Genomic DNA, 14046 nt, shown 5'->3' with positions numbered 1-14046 from the left:
GGCTATCTTCTGGCTGGTGTCTATGGCATGTGGGAAAGGAATCTCATGCTCATCTCACTGCACTTGGCATCTGATCTACTGATTGTTTTTTCTAATAAAACTTCACATGGGGGCCGGGGAAGTGCACGTATAATCTTAATGGCTAAAGCTAGCTTCCTAATTGATCTGCTTTGAGGGTCTTTCAACTTTGATATATATTCGTCGTACGTCTAAGATCATAGGAAGCAGAGATTCCAATATTATATTAATCATTAATCATGGATAGATAATAGGTCCAAATTAAAGATGAGCCAATTATATATCCACACTCTGTATCAGTCCCCCATGATTCTTTTACGAGAACCTAAAATCACGAAACCAGAGAAAAACTAGAGTTTCGAATTTATATATAATTATTATAGGGGTATATTGTCTATATATATATATACATATATGTGGGTGTTTATATATATATATATATATAAACAAGATTACAGGCTTTTCTCCGAAAAATTTGGGCGGCGACATAATTGATATATCGTTTTGCAAGGCGAGTCTACCAAGGTCCGAGACGTACGTACGTCGTACGTAGACATGTTAGTTGGAGTTATTTATAGGCATGCATTTCTTTATTTGTCAAAGAAAAATGCTACTCTTATAACTTATTTTTATCGCTGAGTTTTTATTTTTTATTTTTATTTAATGGTTAATAAATTATTTTTTAATAATATTTTGAGTTTTTTTTTTATTTTTTTTAAAAATATATATAAAAAAAAGTGAAAAAAAAATATAACAAATAATAACTTTTAACCGAAGCTGAGAGCGGTAGCTGTAGAGCCACTCATATGTGTGTGTGTGTTTATTGTTTTTTTGAAAGTGTTTATCCAGCAAATATGATATTAAGGATATAATGTAAAATAAAAACAAAACCCGACTAAAGTATCTCTGTCCCACCCACCAAGCCCAACTGATTGAGCCCGAGACATAAAAGTAACGAGGGCAGTAAACAAGCATGATCATCAATTTTTTTAAAATTTTAAAATAAAAAATAATATTAAAAAATATATTCTAAAAATATTTAATTTAATTTATAATTTTAATTCATTTCATCTTATATTTAAAAACAAACGAGGCGTATGTATACCTTGAGAAGCATTTTCTGTGAATTACAGATGTCACCTTTAAGCCCAACATTTGTTTTTTTTTTTTCTAGGTTTGTGGCCTTTGGGCCGAAATGAATCAATGATTGTTCCAGGCATAATCAAAATCTCTCCTCTCTCTTTGAAAAAATAATGTTGTTGTTGGATTTCCGTTTACTTTCTGCGAAGGAAGTGCATAAAGCTACTGTGCTGCAAATCATTTCTTACAAAAAATACCCATTTTGTTGGACTCTGATCATATGAAGTTAGATGGCATGCACACATGAGAGTTCACTCACAGATAACAATCTTTAGAATAAGTACAAATTATATGTATATATACTTGTAATTATTCGTATCAATCATTAGTAAATACCAAAATGCATGCATGGATCATTTGAGGATGGGTATTTTGATCAATTAATAAAGGGATGATCTTAATGCAGCTAGCATATATATATATAATGTTGAAAGCTGATCTGATGCTTCTAGACTCAATGATGTCATGATAGTACAATTTAATTCATTCCAAAAATGGAGGCTGGAAGATGCTCTAATTATTAGTAAGAAAATGATGTAACCCAACAATGCAAAAAAGATGCCAATCCATTCAAACATCAAAGTTCTTTCTATAAATGGAGAGAAAGGTCAAGCTTTTGATCTTTCATGTCCTTATTCCCAAGACTGTAATCATTAATCATCCCTGCTGGTAGATAATGTTGCAGGGATGAGCCTCCTCCATTGTTGCAGCGTGTGCTTCTTGATCTCCAATTCAAGAAACTTTGTCCATCCTCTTGATTTTCGAAGCCATATTGATTGCTTGGACAACTCCCACCATAGTATACTATATTCTCAAACCTGGGAGCACCGTTGGATCCAAAACGATCCGAGGGTTGGTGACTAGGAAAACAGCGAAGATTGGCAGCGTGTGCAGTTATAAACATGGAAGGATGTAAGATTCCTAAGGGATGAGTTGGAGCAAATATCACAGGAGGTTGCAAAGATGGTGGAAAGTTTCCTTGAGCATTTACTTGAGCAGCCCTTTTGGACTTTCTTGCAGCCGTTCTCTCCTTCTTGTGGGCATTTTGATGCCCTCCCAAAGCTTGAGAACTGAAGAACTTTCTTGAACAAAACAAACAAGGGAATACTCTTGATGTTGTGCCTTCTTCATGAGTTCCTCCAACATGGGTTGCTTCATCTTCCATGTCTGTCACAACCTAGAAAGATACATTAGTAAACAAATGCTCAAAAGAAAAATCCGTGTATAAACCAGCCAAACCCAAATGAGACAACCAAATTGGATTTTAGAAATATATCTGTTTCATAACTGTGAAAAACTTGTTGAAAAAAGTATGAGAAATGCTTGAGCAGAGTGGCAGAGGTAGAGAGCAGGAAAGAGAAACAGAAGGGAAGAAAACGTACTGACTTTTGAGTTTTTGGCGTTTGATCTGATCAAAAAAGAGTAGAAAAGAGAGTTCAGAAGCCAAGTTCTAAAAGAGTTGGGAAATGTGAAGAGTGAAGAGTGTTTAGGTCGAATTATTAAATAGAGTACTTGACAGAGAGAGGTGTATGGGCTTGGGAACAGAAGAGATAAGAGAGTGAAAGTGGGGCTAAGGTACCCTACAAGATGCTTCTGCAGGCTAAGGTGACGAGAGACGAGAGACGATAGTGATTGGTGGCAACAGATGTAAGGATTGGGAAATGGACTCTCTCTCTCTCTCTCTCTCTCTCTCTCTCTGTGAGACAGTGGCGGTTTCATTCACTTTGGGTGCACTTTTATTTCCTTTTGCAGTGCTTCTTCTTATGGTTTCATTTCCCAGATTTATGTCGTGTAATTAGGCAGATAAAGCAAGCATTTACAACACCTCTTTGTATAATCAGGTGCACTAAAGACACTCATGTTGTCCTATTAATTAAGCCAAGTACTTGTGCTGAACTTGAATTGAGGCGGCTAGCTTTTGCCTTTTTTTTTTTTTATTATTCTTGGAATATGATCTTCAATAGCGTGGGTTGTCTTCAAAAATTTAAAGAAGCCCCCCTGATGAGGTGGCTAAAGGATATTGGAGTATGAGGGAGGTGAATCAAAGGAAAGGAAGTCAGAGAGTGTCAGAATAGCTAAGCTAACGTTATCAGATTTTTGTGATCTGCAATGGCCAATGTGGAGGGATTGGATGACTTTAAAGCTAAAAGCCAGTCCAGTCCCCCCCACCACTCTGGCCCTGGGTCTTATAAAATGGCTCTTCTGCTTATCCTGCATTCCTCTGCTTTTCTTTCTTCTTTTTTTCTGTTTTTTTGTACAAATGGTTATGGGGCTAACAGCCACTAGTCTTCCTTTCTCCACCGCCAATCCCATACAATTGTCACCTTCCACCCATTCCATGCATGAGACCCAATGAGAAATGGTGTGTATAAGTCCTAAATAGATAAACCTTTATAAAAAAATAGAACACATCTAAAAAATTATTGTTTATAAGACCGACTTTTTTACAAAAAATTTTCATAGAACCTATCTATTTGAGACTTATACCTAACATTACTCGACTCCAATATATAAGACAGCCCGATGCTAATGTGTTTTCGTGATACGTGGCACCCAATAAAAGGTGGAAAAAGATCTCTCTTTGTTTTTGTTCCCAACGGTTGTGAAAAATCTCATTCATCAAGAACGACACCTACTCCCTCATATTTCTGTCTGTTTGCTGTACTTTGTCCAGCACTGGTATACTTTAGACGGCTAGTATTAAACGTCGGTCTTCTTTTTATACAAGGAATTTGTCTCACTCTCAGCCTCACACACTGGTGGTAATGAAGAGCAGTGAGGGGAATTTGCCGAAGGGTCATGAGGATGGTGGTAATATTAAATATCGGGTGGTAATGAATCTGAACTTCTACTTCTCGCAACAAAAAGATAAATAAATTTTGAAAAAAAAAACATTATAAGTAACTCAATATTGAAAGAGAAATTCTATTTGCAGTTCTCAGGTGCAGACCCATTGATATACTTCATTAAATGAAAATTATTGTAATTTAAAAAGGTTTTTAAAGACAAAATTATCTAGACTTACATGTGCAGTCCTCAAATGGAGACTGTAAGTACTCATATTGAAAACACCGGACAATTGGCAGGTGATGCTAATCAACTCTTAATTCCTTGAACCTTTCTTGCATCTTCTTTTTATGGTAATATAATCGTTGGAGTTTCCTCAATCTATTCTACTGATGATTGATCACATGAAGGCTAATCAACTCTTAATTCAAGAGGAAGGTAGGATCTACTTGTTCATCTATAAATCAAATACACGGTTTGGTGTCGTTTAATTGTGAGATTGAAGGCTTTCAATCCCATTGAAAAGAAGAGAAGATAGCATGCATTCCAACAACTCGATCATGAAACCAAATAGAAATTCTTATAGGTTGACGCCATGGTGATACTTCAAGACTTCCTTGTGATCATGCAAACCTGGAGATGGTAAGATGTGCTGCTCCTTCCCCAACGTATACAGCCTGCTACAAAGCCACCATTCTCCCATTTGTTCCTAAAGAGATGGCAGTATCTATGCCACCAAAATTAATATTAAGATGCCCCATAAAACCTGTTCAACGGGTCCAAGGATCCCACGTACCGAACTCATTTAAAGCTATGAGGCCAATGGGGTTGTTATGAAGTGTTCAGGAGGCAATGAAAGCCGGAGTAAGTTGAAGATCAATCATAAAGTAAACATGGATTCTGAAACATCAGAACAACTTGAACATTGATTGCATGATTCTCAGGTTTGCTTTGGGTACTTACTAATCTCTCCCACGTTTGATGTCATATGGATGGATTTATGCTATTTGAACTTGACAAATGAATTTACAACCTATATAGTATAATGTCGGCAATAACAGAACCAAAAACAATAATTATTCATAAAGCGGAATATTATCATTCACGTACAAAGTCGGTACAAAAAGCAAAAATGCAAGTAGATTAAATAAATAAAGATTGATAAAAGTAAATCATTTTTTAATAGAATAGAGATTGAAAATTACAACTCTTGAAGTAGGAATGGCCTTTTATGAACATGAATCCCAAGTAGTTTCCTCTCTCTCTCTATCTTCTCGGCAGAGACCACGCAGGGCATACTATTATATACACCGTCAAGACAAAATAATTGAAGAAATGCATGGAAGGACTGACAACATCCACCAACAATTTCAAGAACAACCAAAACATCTACTTAAAGAGAAAAAACTAGATGTCACTGGTTCTGGCTCGAGATCAGGCTTTTTGCAAGGAAGATGTTTAAAGAAGGCTTTCACTGCTCCAGCCACACCATCCTCATTTTCCATGGCCTTTGCAAGTTCGACCGCACGCAATTTCACCTGGAATGATTCTAAGGTAAGTTCATCATGAGGTAATTCGCACATTCTTAAATTCACCTTGACGGACCATAATAAACTTTTTTAAAAGTTCCAAAAAGGTTTGCAAATTAATGACACCTTCCGAGGAACTGAAGTATACCTGTTGGGAAGGCTAGATAATTTGAATAATTTTGCTATTTTTGTCACACACCAAAACTAATTCTGCTTCTACATAGGTGGAAAATACTTGCAACCAAAAGGAAGTCACTTGCCAGTCCCCAAGTTTAAAATCAAATTGAAAATCCTAAGCTTACTAGAACACCTTTACCTAGAGGTAAATTTCAGGCTCTTAACACATTGAGGTACAACAGAATTCTCATTAAAGCCTCCTTTGGTCAGTACTCTAGAAAATTAAAGGCATGCAGGTATCAAGTCATCCCCACAATCAAACTGAAGGCTAAAAAAAGGGGTAAAAGAGGAGGGCAGGGGAAGAACCCACACTTGCATTCACATCTATCTACAAGGCAATACAGATTCAACACAGAATCTGACTGTTGTTTTAATCAAGGCAGTTATTTTAAGAACTTGGATAACAGTATCTAGTATCTACCATTTCAAGAAAAAAACAGAATTACCTTTGGATCTACCATAAACTTTATTGCATCAACCAACTTCGTAAGTGTAAACTCCTCAACAGGAATGGGTGCAGGACCTACACCTCTTGCATGTACCCGCTCTCCCCAGAAGGGTTGGTCACCGAAGAAAGGTACAATGGTTGTAGGGCACTATATTGCAAAAACATGGATCACAATAAGCCAGAAGCCAATTACATGGAACCAAAAGCATCATAGATAAAGTAAGCTATGATTACCGCAGCTCTTAGACCAGCAGCTGTAGTTCCAGCACCTCCATGATGCACCTGAAGGCATAGAGAAAAAATGATAAAAGCATGCCTGTTAAATATTAGAAGAACATTGAAAACTAATAGCACAAGGAACAGGCCGACAACTTTCAAGCCTAACCATGGCCCCCTAGTCAAAACTTGTCACTAGGCCTGATTTGGTACATTTTCATTATCTAGGATGCTTCTATAACTAGAGATTTAGATATCAAAAACAGTAATTTTAATTCTCACCACAGCCTTGCATCGTAAGAATAGCCAATCATGAGGACAGTTGTCCAATAAGTAAACGGAGTCATTTGGTTCTGCCACTGGAAAGAACAAGAATTACAGCTAAATAAAATGGCATATCTAACAGATGTGATCAGATAGTAACAGAGGTCATAATAATACAAGAAACATGCAACGCTTTAAAATGAAACTAAAACTTACAGATCCCAAGGCCACCCCAGCCTTTGTTAATGATGCCCCTCTGTTTAGTGCTTTGCAGTGCATCCACAATAGTTTGGGTCATTTTCTCTGGCTCTTGAACAGGCTGACATCAAAAAGGAAGAAAAGGGGGAAGATACAATTACTCAATCAAAAAGAAATATAAATCACAATTCAGTAAGAAGAGAAGGGTTATATACATATCATGACAAGCTGACAACATTTAATTTTCTTTAGGGGGATCCATTCTCACATGTAAAACATTTAAATTACACTGAGGGGCTTTCAAGACTCATAAAATGAAAACTACCATATTTGAGAGAGAGGCATCCTCCAGAATATACACACTAAGCCTACCTGCTTCAATATTTATAATTCATAAGCCTTTATACAAATTACTTATCAAAAAATATATATATTCCTTCATTCAAAGTCTGAATCTTTAAATACAATGAAGCATATTCATATAGACTCTTTGGTCTTTAATGAGCCTACTAGAACTAGATTTCTAATTTGACTGGTGCAACCTTCATTGGAAAAACATTATAGACTCCTCAAGACAAAAACTTGAACCCTATCCCATTGTTGCGCCAACCTCCTGATGGATGGTTATCCAGCTTTATTGAAAAAAAAAACAGAGAGATGCTCATACTTCATTAACCCATTTTCATGCTCCTGCTGATAACAAAAACAGCCAAGTCTTGCCGTAATCTCCATTACTCTCAATCCATAGATGTGCTGATAAGGCCATGGATGTTGCGCGCACACAGTTTGAGCATCATCTCTTCATGAACTCTGCTGCTATTAGGACAGAATCATCTCCAATCACCCACTTCATATGATGTTCTGTGTCTTTCAATCAAACTTAAATGCCCACAAAGGTAACCCAAAGCTCAAACAATTTCTACAAAATCAGTTATCAAACTCCATTCCACCCACTAAACCTATTGATCTAGTATATATTTTAGAAACTTTTTTTTTTTTTAAGTAATCAATAATATATTAATATATTAATAAATAAAATATATAGCATATATTTTAGAAACTGCTGATCAATTGATCTTTTAAAAGAAATATATAGCTCAAATACATGCAAAAATTTCACAAATCTTCACAAAATAAAATGGTAGGATAACAATAATGTTAGTTATATCATAACAATGGAGATAATGAAGGTGCATCTGATTCTTCAACGTCTTGAATATTATTCCAGCTTCCTAGTCCTTAGACATGTTTAGAATCTTCATTTTTTTTTTAAATTCTCAATAAATTGCTAATGTCCTCAACAAGTCAATCATCCAACGACTCAATTAATTTGTTATATGACCTAAGATGGATTGTCAATTTATCAAGACAATCCAAGCACCAAGACTACCACTAAAACATTGGAAACAATCTTAAGTATCCATAGATCGGGAACACCATTGGGCAAGAGCAGATAAATTAATATGAGAAATAAGAATAGAAACTCACAAGGCTACCAAATCCAATGTAAATAGGCTTTTCACCAGCTCCAAGCCATTTTACAAGAGGTTCAGGAGGTTCATAGTTCGATGCAAGATCTAGGAAACAGAATCCAACCACGTCAACCTTAGGTCCCCAATCTGCAAGCAATATCATCCATAAATTTACATGTTGCATCAAAATTCATGACCGCCCATTTTGCAAGGCTGATGCACAATAGGTTGTTTCAACCAAAATAAATGCAGTCTCACCTAAAGAAAAAGAAAAGACATAAAAAAAGGTAAAAGAATATACAAACTAAAATGGAGGAAAGAAGCAACATGCCTGAATCAGAAGAAAATGCATATGCCAACTGATTTAGATATCTTCTAGAAATAACCTTGATCCACATGCATTCTGGTAAAAACTACTAACTGGATCGATACAAGAGGAGAACACCAGAACAAAATAAGCATATAGCACGAGAGAACACTCTACTCACCAAATCCAACCCACAACTGATTCCTAAACAACTTTTGAGATCAAATCCGTTTCATAAAACATAGAAAGCTACCCTTCTTGTAGCTACATTTGACCGACATAATCTTCAGATGGAAATAAGGGAAATTCTTGCACTTAAAAACAGGATTGAGGACCACATGGTGACACAATTTTCATGGGATTGGCGAATGAACTATTCTGTGCTTTGAGAAATTGTAGCAGATGGTTCTGTTTTGAATATAATTAGGCATACAATAGGACGTGATTGAAATCAAAAGCAACCACCTTTTGGTTTAGGAACCAGGTGAGGACTCCATATGTATCCATGTGGGATCTCAGACTCAGAGCCTTGTGAACCACTTAAATATGTTACAGGACGAAGCTTCAGCTTTTTCTTCCTCAAATCATTGATCATGTCCCGAATCCCAAGCCAAATCAAGGAGTCAACAATTTGATATGACAGCTGAAAAAATTGAAGCATGCAACCAAAAGTTAGAAGAACTTACCCGTGCAGGAAGAGGCGGAGAAGCTACAGTACCAAATAAGCAGGAAAGAAAAACGACAGCGAAAAAGAAAGAAATCAAACAGACTCACCCTGTATCCAGCTTGCTGCTTCACACGGGATAAAGGATGTGGAAATTCGTTAGTTGGCCTGGTATGAAAAAAGTAAAACGTATGGAATGCAGTTCAAAATCCTTCACTCAACAATATGAGTAGCACATTACATTAAAAAAAAAAAAAACACATATACTTAAAACTAGAGAACAGTTCAAAGCAATACATAATTCAGTAAGATTCAATTACCCAGACAAGACTTACGTCCATGGCATCGTGAAAAATATGTGAATCGGTACTTTTAGTGCCTCTGCCACATGGGTATGCCCTAAAGAAGTATTTAATGGTTACTAGGAGTTTATGAAACAAGGAAATACAATCTCAAGTTCAATAAAATGTGGAAAGCAAGAATATGATCAAGTGTCACCACAATGAGTTTCCACACTGATGGTGGAAAATACAAGTTTCTGCTTAAATTTAGCAAAACCAACAGTCTATAATTGTGTTCCAAAATTCACAACATTCAGTGAATCATTTTGAAATGGAATCTAAATTGATCCGGTTAACCATTGGGTAAGCAACTTGGCTTCAAATTCAAATTCTTCTGAATATTCAAAAGTCGAATAATTGGGAAATTCTGTGTCTTCCCGGGCAATTCAGCCCAAATGTTTGAAATCTACAACTTTATCCACATATGATTGTCATTGTCTGGTATTTTCTTGTAAAACCATAGAAGTATATTTCACTCTTTTTTCTCACTAACATGGCAAACACTTGGTAGTACAATCTAAATTCATTACAGCCAAACAGCCTAAAGTAAACAAATTTGATAGTTGACTTACTTATAAGATGCTATATCATGTATCCAACTAATGTGAACCTGTTTCGTCCACTTATTTACTAAGCACTTCGTACCAAGTTCACCAACCAAATTCATTCTCTGTTACCAAGAAGCTAAGGAAATACTTCTTAGTCCTTAGCTTCCAAAGAAAATATTATCTTTACAACCAATTAACCAGAATATTTTTTTTTTCTTTTTCCTGCCAAATTTATTCATCTGTTCACCCAAAAAAAGTTCCCTAATCAAAATCAAAACTGACAAACTTCATTGTCAAAAACAATTGGGGATCTACATCAAGATTACTCGTGAATTAAATTCAAAACAGAATGTTAATCACACTTAGATCTCTTTCCTTGAAAGGCAGCATTAGGAAGTACACCCTTTTCTCCTTTCTTTCTTTCTTTCTTTCTTCTTTCTTTCTTTCTTCTTATTTTATTTTATTTTATTTTATTTTTTTAATTTCTTCAGAATTTCATATGGTAATACCTAAGTGAACCTCTTGTTTTCACCCTATCTACCTGAGGATTCTCCTCCTAATAAACTTTCTTATTGCTTATTCATATGAAGAAAAGAATGTTCATCTACTTCAAAAGGAACAATAAGTACAACAGTCACAAGATCTAACCATATGCTGGGGGATTGGCAATGATTGCATCCGCTTTAAAGGGGATACCAGAATCAATATCAGGGTCTTTGCAAGCTGGAAGTAAAGAATAAATAATTTCCTTCATTTGATTTCGTTGAACAGGTATCTCTGAAGGCCCCGAAGGCAAGAACCCTTTATTTTTAACCATGTCTGTTAGAGAAAAGAAATACGAAATCAGTAGAGTCAACAAACTTCTTTCAGCATCTAAAGTAAACAATGAATGAAACATAAATTTAAATGTAATAACAATAATAACATCAACAAAAATATAGCAAAACAATAACAATGACGGTGACGATGATAACAATAATAACATTAGTAATAATAGTAATAACGATAACAACAACAATAACATTACCAAGAACCACAACAACAATAACAAGAAGAATCATTTTTATATTAGTATAAATAACAAAAAAAAAAACAGCATAAAAATAATAAAATATATTTAGTTAGTTTAATATTGATCACTCCCCCCCCAAAAAAAAATAAATAAATAAATAAAGAAAAAAGATGTATTCTTGGTTCCAACCGTGCTTTGTTCAATGGCCAAGCATAGCCTGCGAACTTTGCTATTGATTCATTAGCTATATGTCTCATTGGTTTATACACTCTGCTAATTCAATGTGAAATACTCTTGATGAGCATCAAAATAAGTATAAAGACCAACATGAACCTTATTTGAAAAGGAGTGATGGTACAAGGAACTTGAAAGAATATAAGAACAGGCCCAGATATGCCGCAAAAGCATCATAGAAACCATTTATGCATCAAGACTAGGTGAAAGGCATTTCCAACCAGTGCTTCTAAGTGCCAGATAAGAGATATGTAACTAATTTAAATAGCTGAGTTACTTATAAAAAAAAAAATTAAATAGCTGAGCAGTATTGTGGTTGCATTTTAAAAGATTTATGACTTTATCTTTTTCTCTCTCTTAACTTTTTCACTCCATACAACCAAAACTCCGATGAAGAAAATTTTTATCTTTTCCTTCTGGTGCATGTAGTGGTGAGTTAGTGTTTGATTTAAGTGAGTTATGGGTACTGCAAAGCAGGTTGTCATTGAATCTAAGGTTTTTGAGGTAGTAAGGGATGGTAGGTTTGTATTCTTGACTGAGAAAGGATGAAAGGTGGTGAAAGAGATTAGACTGAGGCTAGGCACGGCAAGGTGATTCATCAAAGCCTTGGAGGATTGCTTGAAGGCTGCGAGGAAGGAGTTTTATTCAGCTCATAGGGAAGAAGATAGGAGCTATGTTGCACAGCGATGCCACAACTCGAGGATCCTTCATGGCATTGATGGAGTATGGTGGAGGTGGGTATCGGAACTTCTTATTCATACCAGAAGATAGGGAGGGAAGGGGTTGGAGGAAGTTGGTGGAGGTTATGAGGGAGGCTGGTTGTACAGGTAGTCCTGTGTTTCAGCCACCACAACAACCACCATTTCGGTCATACCGGGAGGCACTGCTACCCAAAGGTAGTGTCAGGAGTGGCCTGCAAAGGAGTTCCGCCATTTATGTAGGAGACCAAGCTCGGGAGAAAGGTGACAGAGTGGTTGTCGGTTTGTACGAGGAAAAGGAGTTGCATGCCTTACAGGAGATGAATTGTCAGATAGATTTGCTGCAAGTGAATATCAATTGGATGATATGGTGTGTAGAGGAGAAAAAAGGGATGGGCTTGGGTTTAGGAGTGGGCTGTGGTCTAAGTGAAGCTAAGAGGAAGGGTGCTACAGCATGGGAAGAAGGCAGCTTATAGGAAGAAGAGCTTCGTGAGGCTCAGATTGGGAAGAAGAATTTCGTGAGCCATGAAGATGAGACAAACTTGAAGGGGAAGAAGGCTACTTATGGGCTGGGCCTAGGTAAAAGCCCACGAAGGGTCTGGAAGGAGAGAGGCCCGATATCGACACAAGAGAAAGTCAGTTTATTGGGTGTGCTGGAGGTGCCCGATACTTCTAAACCGGGTCCGAGTCTTGGGCCAAGTTTGACACAAAAAGGAGCGACAGCTTCCGGCGACTCAGGTGGTGGTCAGTCGGAGGTCTTACAGTCACCGAAAGTGGAGGTGGGGGAAATTGTTGAAGTGGAAGGCTTAGAACAGTGTATTGTTGAAGTGGAAGGCTCGGATGGTGCTCAGGAAGGGCCGCCATCTTGTGGGCTGCCACAGATATTTCTGGCGAGCCTTGGGACATCTCTAGACTTGTCAATTCCCTTGGGCCAGGCACAACTAAGGTGTTGGGGGGGCAGATATGGCTCACGGTGAGCCGTTGGAGGGAGCCCGAGAAGGTCCTTTTGTGGCTTTGGAGTGTGGGGGCACATCGGATAAGGGGGAGATAGATGGGGAAGGTCAGTTGATGCTTTATGATCCCTATGAATAGTCAAAAGAGGGGGAGGAGTCAGCAGGAGAGGATCCTACCCCTATAAGTATGATCCCTCCTACTATTTCCTCTAATTGTATATTGAAAAAGGTAGAGGAATTGCAGAGTTGTATGGGGATTTCGTGTGAGGGCTATGAAGATCAGTTTAAGGCATTGATTATAGCCATTGAGGTAGGATAACATGGCGCAAGGTAAAAAAGAGAGAGGGAGTTGACGAGGTTGACGTGGTCCATTAAATATGATGGAAATGATGGGAGTGCAAGTCGTGGTAGAAACAAGGAGAGGGCTGGAACAGTTGATAAATGAAGCCAAAAATTATGAGTTGGAATGTTAGGGGGCTGAATGAGATTAATAAACGCCTTCCTTATTAAGGCAATGGAAGTTGGACATCATTTGCTTGTAGGAAACAAAGTTGAAGCTTATCAATAGAAGAATTATTCGGAGTATATGGAGTTGCCAATTTGTAGATTGGGCATACTTACCCTCAAAAGGGGCCTCGGGTGGAGTGTTGGTTTTGTGGGATAAGAGAGTGGTGGAGAACATTGATGAGTTTGTGGGAGAATACTCAGTGGGGTGTTTTTTTTAAAATATTGACGATGGTTTCTTATAGGCTTTTGCTGGGGTATATGGCCCTAATTTGGATAGTGCGAGGCGGTTGCTTTGGGATGAGCTCGTTGGCTTATATTCTTGGTGGGAGGCTCCTTGGTGTATTGGTGGGAATTTTAATGTGACAAGATTTTCCAGCGAAAGATCAAGGGGGAACGACAAAATCAAACTATGGTGGATTTCTTGGACTTCATTTTCGAGTTAGATTTGATGGATAAACCTCTAATTGGAGGTGAATATACTTGGTCCAATAATCAAACTTGGTCAAGACTGGACAGATTCCTCATTTCTCCCT

The 14046-nt window shown here is 37.1% G+C and overlaps 2 protein-coding genes across 2 annotated transcripts; both read right to left on the bottom strand.

Annotated features, from left to right (window-relative positions):
* Positions 1-1617: 1617 nt before the first annotated feature.
* On the bottom strand, positions 1618-2607 carry LOC108990722 (protein LATE FLOWERING-like). The gene is made up of 2 exons (XM_018964777.2): positions 2545-2607; positions 1618-2335 (listed from the first exon to the last, which is right to left on the bottom strand). The coding sequence occupies exon 2, from the start codon at positions 2321-2323 to the stop codon at positions 1748-1750; it is 576 nt and encodes a 191-aa protein (XP_018820322.1). The 5' UTR covers positions 2324-2335; positions 2545-2607; the 3' UTR covers positions 1618-1747.
* Positions 2608-5105: 2498 nt separating this feature from the next.
* On the bottom strand, positions 5106-10964 carry LOC118344557 (sterol 3-beta-glucosyltransferase UGT80A2-like). Its single transcript, XM_035685572.1, has 10 exons — positions 10758-10964; positions 9556-9619; positions 9331-9388; positions 9022-9199; positions 8266-8396; positions 6796-6898; positions 6598-6674; positions 6334-6381; positions 6098-6247; positions 5106-5483 (listed from the first exon to the last, which is right to left on the bottom strand). The coding sequence occupies exons 1-10, from the start codon at positions 10924-10926 to the stop codon at positions 5316-5318; spliced, it is 1146 nt and encodes a 381-aa protein (XP_035541465.1). The 5' UTR covers positions 10927-10964; the 3' UTR covers positions 5106-5315.
* Positions 10965-14046: the final 3082 nt, after the last annotated feature.

The sequence above is a fragment of the Juglans regia genome, chromosome 14 (genome assembly GCF_001411555.2).
Source record: "Juglans regia cultivar Chandler chromosome 14, Walnut 2.0, whole genome shotgun sequence".
NCBI classification, from domain to species: domain Eukaryota; kingdom Viridiplantae; phylum Streptophyta; class Magnoliopsida; order Fagales; family Juglandaceae; genus Juglans; species Juglans regia.
This window is presented reverse-complemented; position numbering and strand designations above follow the sequence as displayed.

Bases quoted from the DNA above. Each gene is read 5' to 3' on its own strand.
- LOC108990722 (XM_018964777.2), bottom strand. From the start codon at position 2,323: ATGGAAGATGAAGCAACCCATGTTGGAGGAACTCATGAAGAAGGCACA.
- LOC118344557 (XM_035685572.1), bottom strand. From the start codon at position 10,926: ATGGTTAAAAATAAAGGGTTCTTGCCTTCGGGGCCTTCAGAGATACCT. The intron at 9,389-9,555 runs GTAAGTCTTGTC...TTTTCATACCAG, and splicing joins TTTTTCACGATGCCATGGAC to GCCAACTAACGAATTTCCAC. The intron at 5,484-6,097 runs GTAATTCTGTTT...GAATCATTCCAG, and splicing joins AGTTTATGGTAGATCCAAAG to GTGAAATTGCGTGCGGTCGA.